The 9865-nt window shown below is 39.7% G+C and overlaps 1 protein-coding gene and 2 non-coding genes across 3 annotated transcripts; all 3 read right to left on the bottom strand.

The window, feature by feature from the left end:
* Positions 1-2944: 2944 nt before the first annotated feature.
* On the bottom strand, positions 2945-9468 carry rpl3 (ribosomal protein L3). The gene is made up of 9 exons (XM_051716966.1): positions 9343-9468; positions 7947-8139; positions 7248-7416; positions 6755-6890; positions 6415-6601; positions 6031-6191; positions 5836-5937; positions 5514-5729; positions 2945-3068 (listed from the first exon to the last, which is right to left on the bottom strand). Exons 1-9 carry the CDS (start codon positions 9343-9345, stop codon positions 3024-3026), a joined length of 1212 nt encoding a protein of 403 aa, XP_051572926.1. The 5' UTR covers positions 9346-9468; the 3' UTR covers positions 2945-3023.
* On the bottom strand, positions 3157-3291 carry LOC127452379 (small nucleolar RNA SNORA54). The gene has a single exon (XR_007899248.1). It is a non-coding gene; the product is annotated as a small nucleolar RNA SNORA54 (small nucleolar RNA).
* On the bottom strand, positions 6257-6354 carry LOC127452382 (small nucleolar RNA U83B). Its single transcript, XR_007899250.1, has one exon. It is a non-coding gene; the product is annotated as a small nucleolar RNA U83B (small nucleolar RNA).
* Positions 9469-9865: the final 397 nt, after the last annotated feature.

Genomic DNA, 9865 nt, shown 5'->3' on the forward strand with positions numbered 1-9865 from the left:
AAGACAAGTAGCGACAAAAAAGTGATGACAACACTCCAAGTTCATCAAAAACGAATGAGCCATCCTTGATAAATCCGTATGAATATTGCTGGAAGGGTGGTGTGGGGTGTTTGAAGCGATTCTAGCCAAGAGTGCAGAATATTTACTGTGCATGCTGTTGAGAGGAAGAAAATGCCTAAATAGTGTGTGAAGAGGTTCCAAGGTACTTCTCATTACACTATGAAATGATGGGGGAAGCAGTTTTACAAAGAGTCAGTGAGGACAAAGAGGATTAATTAGGCGAGGTCCCTTTGGACTCCGTTGTAAACAAAAGCCTCAATCCACACTTGGTGCCCCCAATGCTCAGAGTGATGCAGGCCGGCCTATCTGAGTTCTGCTCCGTGCCTGGGGCTCAATTCTCAAGGAGGAAACCTCCAAGCCTTGCAAAGCTAAGCAAGCCATTGTTGCTGCCTTTAAGACCTCTTGAAATCAAAATTAAGAGTTTTTAAATCCACATGTTAGCTTTAAGGTAATCGATATGCTAGTGCAGATATTTGCATTTAAAATGTACAGTCTTTCTCATCCGGGAAAATGTTGCACTTGGGATGTATACAGATTTTTTGTCCAGTAAAACGCTTTCTAGAATGAGAAAAATTCTGACGTAAACCAAATTGTATTGGCTTTTTAGGGTACAAAGCCGTTGATAGGTCTGGTGACAGATTTTTTTTTATGGGGTCTTAAAATGGACTTTTGTTCCTACTGACCAATGATCAGTCAAGTGACACGAGATCCTGGAACAGAGCGACCTTAAGCAAAAATGGCAACCTCCATTTCACGTGCTTCCAGGGAATCCTACATATGGCTCAGTTAGCCTCTACTGGTAGATGCTGTAATTACAATATTATGGGGCAGAAATTATCTTTCTCCATTAACAGCCATTCAATAGTAGCCATGTATACAGATTAAATATTTATAAAAAAAATTTGTATCAATAATAATAATAAAAAAAAAAATGTGTTTCAGGTCAGTCAGTCAGACCAGCTCTGGATGGCTGTTTGTTCTTATGGTGCCATTTGCCAATCAACATTGTCATGAAATTTTCCTGTAATTAGTCACTGTTAACAGTTTTCTTAAGGTATTATTAGCACTTTAACCCAGATAGCACACATACACCTCCAAGATGTGTTTTAGGTCTTTTCATCTGGAAAGCATCACATTCTAAATAACATCTGCTAAACATCTTAAGATCAGATTTACAAACATTAATCATAAACGTCTCAGACATCTACTGAATGTCTCATTGACATCCGAAAGCATCTTTAGATGTATTGCAGATGAGCAAGAAACCTAAAATAAAAAAAAATACATCTTCCAGATGTAAACAAACATCTAGGTGATACATATGTGCTATCAGGGAAGATTGTTACAACCAAATTCACATAAGAGCAGAACTGGCAGAGTAAAACAGAGTAATGAAAGTCTGCTGCAGCCCTCATCCAACTGTGAAGTAAGAGTGTGGAGGTAGGCCAGAGGGAGTGGAGAGAACCAGCTGTTTAACGTCTACATCTTGGGTATAGACATCTGGAAATAGCTGCTGTACAGCAGACCTGTGAGGCATTGCAGACGGACATAGAAGACAAACATGACAAAGGTATTATTCCAAACACTGCCAACACCATACCTGTCATTCCTCATTAAAATGAAGCAGCCGCTACACTGGGAGCTTATTAATCTAAGAGCACTTTCTGAAGGGAAATGCAAATAGTTGACATCCAGTAGAACACTAAGAAACTTTTGACCAACTCGAGATTAGGTACAATTTACTGTATACAGTAAATAAGGGAAAGTGCATCTTAGGTCCAGTAACTGGTCCCCGTTTTCAAGTTTCTCCAGTTGTCACCTTCCCCAGTAGTACATTAAACGAACTACTGTTTAGTTACTGAACCAAAATACTGCTGTAGTTAATGACACTTTAAAAATAGAATTGAATTGTTAAAAATATGAAGCTATACCTAAACTAGTTACTGGTTTTGCAATATAGTCTATTAGTACAAAGCAGTTTAAATTAGACTTTACACTTCTTGGAAAGCAGTACTACACTTAAGTGCCTTCAAAAGGCACAAGCTTAAATTTAGAGTAAGCCTCTTGAGCCTCATTCTGAATAATTGCTTGTCCTCTGGAGAAACCTTGCGAAATGTAAAACACTAATTATGGTATATACACAGCATTCATTCATTGAACAAGTACCTGAAGGCCAGGACTCTTGATGAGTCAGGGGGAAATCACAAGGCTGCCATTGATCCAGTTCTACAGCTTTTGTTTTCCTGGAGCAACCTTGTCACAGAAAATGGAAAAATGTACCACACTTTGTGGTTCAAATAATTTCTCCAAGACCACAGCCAATTTAAGTTCGATTCGGCATCTCAATTTGAGTCAGTGTAGGAAAACAAGGTTCTGGGCAAAAATGTCCCAATATTTACAGTGCCAAAAGGCAAAGTTACTTTAAAACATTTGATAAATTGGCCTACATAAAAATGCTATTAGACAGAATGTGATTTGGAACAACTGTTTAGAGTTGACTCAGCATTGTATTCTCTATGAATTTACCTATCAAATTTCATTTGAACCCACCCCGTTACACTACACTTCGCGCTGCATTCACTCCCATTCAAACGCAGCAGAGCTGAAATTCAAGCTCAAAGAAATTTCATACTATGCTGCGTACCATGGTTCAAGCTTGAACTCTGAACCATGAATTCGTACAAGGACACTTGACCAATAGGAGACAAACGTCACACTGACCTTTTGGCTCAAAGGCTGCAAGATTAGTAAAGGGAGTATTTTAACATGAACATTTTAGCTTCTTGTTGAATTATTAACTTGCACCATGAGTCATCCCACCATGACCTCAAAGCCTAGTGACTGCCATTAATTCTTATACTGGTTTGAATAGACACTACACAAGTTTTTTTTTTTAAAGTTTTTTTTTATTGAACTCTGCAGTACTGCCATGACACCACCACAGAGTCGGGGCAGAAGCACACTTATGCAATACCCTCCTTGGCGAGACGGTCTTTCTTGAGGGGTCCCTGTTAATAGAAAGAGATCTGTTAGCAGCTGTTGGCACGCTTAAAAGGTTCACATTGAATCTTTATTCTGGAGTCCAAATAAAACAAGTGTTGTCATCAGAGAGTGAACAGGGAGAAAGCACAAGTAGGGCACTACTCCCCTGCCTCACGGAGTTTTACTTTTGCACTGGAATGGAACCCAAATCTCAGACTGATTGGCTGAAACAGGTTACGAACAGTGCACTGGATCTGCAAAGGCCCATGGGAGAAAACTGTATTCCATTCACCTTGTGTGGCAGAGAAACTAGCACGTAGCCATTTTGAAAATTGTCTGAACTTCCATTCTAGTGGTTCTATACAGATATCTATGGTGTCGATGTCAAAGTGTAACTAGCTAGCGAAGTGGATTTACAGGTTGTAGAATTGTCAAAAGCCATGAGTATTTAAGTGTTCAGGGGATGTCACCATAACTGGAAGCAGAGGGAGAAGACTTTAAAAATACTTCAAATACACAAGACCCTAACTTCATGCCATGGACATACCGATTTATATGTGCTCACGAAACTCCGAGACAAAGAGTCATTAAAAACCTCTGTAGGACACCTCTGACCATCTTCTCGGGTCATTCACCCGTTGTCATTAAGGTAAGATTTTGTGCATTATCCAGGACGGGAGAGGTGTGCAACTATTTATACACTCTGCACAAAGTGTATATTTTATATTCTGTTAACTTAAAATACCACATTTAAGCCTAAAAATAAAAATAGGGTAACATTAAATTTTAAAAGTACAATTGTAATCTTTAATGTTGAACTTGCATGTGTAATACGAGCCATCATGGCTGGAAATTTCATATCAACTACACATTTGTTCCCACACAAATTATGGACTCCAAGTAGCTTCAATACAAACAGGAAGTTGGATGACAAAATTTGGAAGTAGAGAGCAGAAAAGGAGCAGGGCATGGTGAATAGCCACTCCACAAAGAGCTTTAACCATGCACTCCACAAGAGACACGTAATAACGCCAGTAAAGCAACACAGAGTGAGCCAACTAACACCACTCCGGTTCTGTTGCTTCAGGCATGAATGGCCCTTAATTCCAACAGACATCTCTGGGTCACAAACAGGATGATTGGAGAAGAGGGAGGTGTTGGAGAAACCAGAGCAGGTATACGCTCACTAAGGGTGTATTTGTTCTGTTTTTAAAAAAAAAAAAAAAAAAAAAAAAAAGTTCAGCATTTGCTCTATGGTTCAGCTCTAGTTTAATAACGCATCTGGATCACAGTTTTGAAGAAAAAGCACCAAATAGACATACACAGTTGTAACCTCCGCTAATGCACCTGTATGGCACTGTAGATGGACACTCCACCAGTGTATCACGTGGGTCAACTTTCTACAGAGAGAAGCTGTCCTATTAACTGTATGTCAAATCAGTTGATGACATTAGTTCAGCACACAGTAGTTGGAAGAAATGGCAAGTGGAGAAACAAGCCATAAGAGAGAAGTCCCTGCGTCATTTTAAGTCTCCTGTCTGGGAACTTTTTCCTTTATGCAGTCAATTACAACAGCAATGGTCAAACTTTTACAAACAGGCACTGTTTGCAGACATTGCTCGATACAAGTGCAGTACACAGTTAATACATCGATATTTGATTAGCAATTTACGGCGACATAACCAGAGGATATTTAGCGCATTTCATGCACATTGCCACAGGTGAGACCGAAACCGCACAGACACACTCCCGTCTTTAAGTAGGTGGTAGTTCGGACAGGCATGAGAAAAAAAAAAAAAAAACTGAAGTACTTGGTGTTCATAGCCAAGCTAAGTTATGCTGCCCTTGCTCTGTTGTGGGATTAGCGAATGAGAATTGTAAAGCGACTCGCATTAATTCTCGTATTAGTTTTAATAGCAAGTTTATAGATTCTGAACACTGAATGTTGAGTTTTAAATGCACTGTTGATGCATGTAACAAATGCAGGTATTAAAATGAAAGTGTTAGTTTTTTTTTTATTTTTTATTATTAAAAAAGGACTAACAATTCAACCATGGTTTTACTATAGTAAAGACTATTGCCACCATGGTTTTCTTAGCAGAAATCATGGTTTTGATAGAATTAACCATGCATATGTAATACAGTAGCCTTGACTGAAGGAACAATGACAGTCACCATTGTTTTCTTGGCAGAAAACAGTTGATACAATTAACCATTATTTTACAAGAGTAACTGTAGTTGCCATAGTAACCATGTTAGTTACTATGATTTTACTACAATGTTTAAACTACGGTTACTGCAGTAAAACCATGGTGACTTTAAGTGTCCGTTACCAAATAGAATATTTTTACTTTGGCAGTACTATATTTCTCTCCCCTGAACATAACTGAACTATACCGAAACAATGACCCTAAAACCGTGATACAATCTGAACCGTGAGAAATTTGAACCATTACATCCTTAACACTCACCATGAAGGATTTTTTCTCCTCGATGGTCTGGAAACGTCCATGACCAAATTTGGAAGTGGTGTCAATGAATTTGAGGTCGATCTTCTCCTGGGCACGGCGGCTGGTCTGAACCAGGAGAGATTTGCGCAGAGTCAAAACCCTCTTCTTGGTTCCAACCACGCAACCTTTCACCATGAGGAAGTCATTGGTCACCTCACCATAGTGCACAAAGCCACCCTGATAAAATAAGTCTGGTAGTTATAAAAACTGGATGTTTTAAATGTACTTTTGATATTACTACACTAAGTCACTACAGTCCTTGAAGCAAACATTGAACACTCACCAGGGGGTTGATGCTCTTGTTGGACAAATCATAATCAGTAGAGGCGTTGTTTTTAACTACTTTGCCATCTTTGGTGTGATAGCCAACACCAATCTTGTAGATCTAAAAGTGAAATCAAAACCATGATAAACACACCAAAAAGGGAAACCCATAAAACCGGTCACCTATGAAACTCGTCAATTCCTGAGGCCTCACCTTCTTGTTGATCTCAGTGCGGTGATGGTAACCCTTCTGACCAGCACGAGCCACAGAGAAAGCTACACGGGCAGGATGCCAGGCTCCAATACAGGCCACCTTACGCAGACCACGATGTGTCTTGCGGGGCAGCTTCTTTGTGTGCCAACGGCTCGTCACACCTATAGAAATAAGACTTTCAGCAACGTGCACTTAAGCTCATTTATTAATAAAACTTTCTAGTATGCATGCTATCAGAAGGAAGGCAGCATGGGATATTTCCTCATGCATTTCGGGCGCCATGCCTGACGCGATAAATCCATGTCTTTCATCATTAAATGCACAACACTAGTCAAGTCATCAGAATCATGGGACAGGTTAAACATTTAAAAAGAGTCAATGTACCCTTGTATCCGTGACCCTTGGTGACTCCAATAACATCAATCATCTCATCTTGAGCAAAGACACTGTTGATGGGAACAGACTGCTCAAGCTTCTCTCTGGCCCAGTCAACCTTATCAGCAATTGAGCCTCCGTTCAGCTGAATCTCCATCATGTGAGACTTCTTCTGCCTGTGTGGCAGCAAGCGCATCTAAAGAGAAAAGGGGAGGTTAGCAAAGCTACACAAAGCTGTCTGGTAAATGACCGCATAGTGCTACCTTATTTGGGAACAAGTCCATTAATTACCACAACCATTAAAACTCACTTGGTGATTAGACACTCAATATGCAGACCAAAAGCTCACCTGTGTGTGGGCAATGATGCGAATAACCTGGCAGTACTTCTTCATGGAGTTAAAGTCTTTCTCCAGCTGCTTCTTGCCCTCTTCATCTTGCCACCTCTTGCAGTACTTGGTAAAGGCCTTCTTTTTGGACTTGTACCTGAAGGTGGCAGATGGGGGAGGGGAAAAGCACAAAAACAGGTTGGCACACAGTTCCTTCATAGCCCAATAGGCCAGTGGAAGGAAACTGGGCATGGCTGCTTGCCCATCCTCATAGTAAAGGTGGCATCATCAGCACTTAAGTCTTTTCGGCTCATGGCACAGTTTCTAAGGAGCCCTTTCCACTGGCCAGAGGAGCCCGGAGCTCATCAGGGCGCAAGGCACCTGAGCGGAGCTGCACCACACCGACACGTTAGACTGGCTCAGGAAAATATGGAAAAATCTTACTCTGGCCAACGACTAACAGCTCCAATGCAACTAGCACATAACCCCAAATCTTATGTAACGTATGCCTCACCAGTTCTTGTAGAAGCGGCGTTTGCACTCATCACTGATATGCTCAGCAAAGATGGTCTTGAAAGAGCGCAGGCCACGAGGAGTCATGACGTATCCAACAACACCAACTACAACCATGGGAGGAGTCTCCACAACTGTTACAGCCTCGACCACCTCCTTTTTGTTGACCTCTGATAGTGGGCACAGAAATTTAGGAGCTTATTGCAAAATGAAGTTATCCCAGGTTTAAAAGACTAATGAAAATTAAGATTAAGCAACAACCCTCTTAAGAACCTTAAGGGTATCACTAACAAGGTCTTTGTTTAAAAGCAATAGCTCACAAAATTAAATGTTCATGATTTACAAACCTGTAGGACTTGAATACAAGAGATGAAAGGCAAAATGTCATCATACACTCATTTTGACCATACATTAAGTGTATGGTGGCTTTAGCCAACATTTGATCCATTTTTAACAAGTCCCATTAGGTACAACATGAAGCAGTGAATAAATCAGATTTTTGGGTGAAATTTCCATTTTAAAGAAGTTACTTGAAACCAGCTACAGGATCTTAATGAACTGCTCTCAGTACTCGACATTCAGCAGGGGCTTGTGGCCCAAATATGTCCGCCCGTCGAGACTATCATCACTGGCAGACACTCTACACACAAAATCAGCTTCAATCTTCTCATTGCGAATAAGTCTAAACTAAAATACTCACTTGAGCCAGGTCTGTCGACCTCACGGACAATGTGGGTCATGCCAGCCTTGTAGCCGAGGAAGGCAGTCAAGTGAACAGGCTTGCTAGGGTCATCTTTGGGGAAACTCTTCACCTTGCCACGATGGCGACGGCTCCGCTTGCGTGGCAGGAAGCCCAGAGAACCGTGGCGTGGGGCCGAAAATTTACGGTGAGACTAGAAACACGTAATTAAGTTTCATTACAGTGCAGGTAACTTCAAGCAAATGGGTAACTCATGTTGACTTAAATTCTCAAAAAAGTTCACCCATAAAAGCTGAGGGTAAACAATTAACATTACATTATAAAAACAAACTTAATCTTTGTTTAACAAAGGGTTGTAACAAGTGACAAATTCTCTTAACATTACAGTATGCATTTCAATCTACACCACTGATCAGATTAAACCAATTAAAACAATTCTCAATTACATAGTCTCTTCCACAACTTCTTGCAATTAAAGTCCTTTTTTTTTAATTGATAAGCCTTACATGGATTAAAAGTAACAAACTCTCAAGTTATTTTTTTTTTATGCACGTGTAATGCCATGCACTAAAACTTGATCTGAACAAATGTTTGAGTAAGCCATTTCATTTTTTCTTTTTTAAAGGTTAGATTACAGAATGGTGCCTTTTAAAATTGCGTTTCTTGACTTTGAAATATTTTAAGACTAAGTGGACACGTTTATCACCATATTTTGATGACAAACCTATTAACTTCAAACCTCGTGCACAAACGCTTAAATAAAAGGGTAATTAACATGTGGCATTTACTTATCTAGAAGGATGTAAACTAATAGGTGAAAAAGGTAGAGTCAAAGGATGCATTCAGGTTTTGTTTGTATTTAAAAGCTTTGTTAAAAGGGGTTAAGCTTAAAAGTACCCATTTCAAGTAATATATATAACATTTTACCAAACAAATTCGTAACATTAGCTTTAAAAAACATTTCGCTAAAAGGTGAGCAGTTAGCATTAATGTATCTAGCATATCACATGGCAGGCCCTAGAAACGTGTAGAATTGTAATACCCCGTTGGTAACAATTTCTATGCGCACGTCGTCGAGTAAAGTAGAACTCCGTAGTATTTAGTAAAGGTTCTATCCGTTTTACAGTTCAGAAAAACTTTAAATTGTTCATCTGTGTTAGGTGCTTTACGCTGAGAAAAGTCGCTACCATTTGCCATTTTCCCCTACGGTCCGTCACACACAAATTAGCCACAATTAAGTACTGTGCAAATTACTTAAATGACACGCGTGCAGACAACAATTACAGCAGAACATTAGTTTACATTCAAAAATAAATAAATAGCACACGATGTATATAAAAAAATAACAGGATGGAGTTGATTTAGGTTGGATTGTACAAAAGGGCAGCGCACTCACCATTTCGTCTCTGGTCTGATTGAAAGAGAGCGAGTGAGAGGCGGCGCTTCATTTTTAAAGTGTGACGCACGTTTTTACGTGTGTGCGTCACCTCGTATCAGCTCTCGTGCGTTACGGTTCTCCCCCTGTGGGAGACAAAAAGTAATGCACAAAATGTTTTTACCATACCATCGTTATTCATGCTATGTGATATTCAATATCATACTCACATGTGTACAATACTCGTAATATAATAATCTTAATACTACACTGCTGAGAAAAAAGTGTAAACCAGCCTAAGATGAGCCTTCAAGCTTAAAATAGCATAACGCAGCGGTCCCATAGACATTCTTAGGGCGGTTGAGGAGACAAGAGGCCGTTTATTTGAATGGATATCTATGGAGAAGATGCTTTTTTGAGGTAACGGCTCATCACTTAATGAATTGACCGCCTTTCCTCTAATCTTCAACATGTTTTACAGTAAAAAAAAAAAAATATTTTTGAATGAACTGTGTGTACTTAACCACGATAAAAAATAAAATAA

Source organism: Myxocyprinus asiaticus, chromosome 14 (assembly GCF_019703515.2).
Source record: "Myxocyprinus asiaticus isolate MX2 ecotype Aquarium Trade chromosome 14, UBuf_Myxa_2, whole genome shotgun sequence".
Taxonomy (NCBI): Eukaryota; Metazoa; Chordata; class Actinopteri; order Cypriniformes; family Catostomidae; genus Myxocyprinus; species Myxocyprinus asiaticus.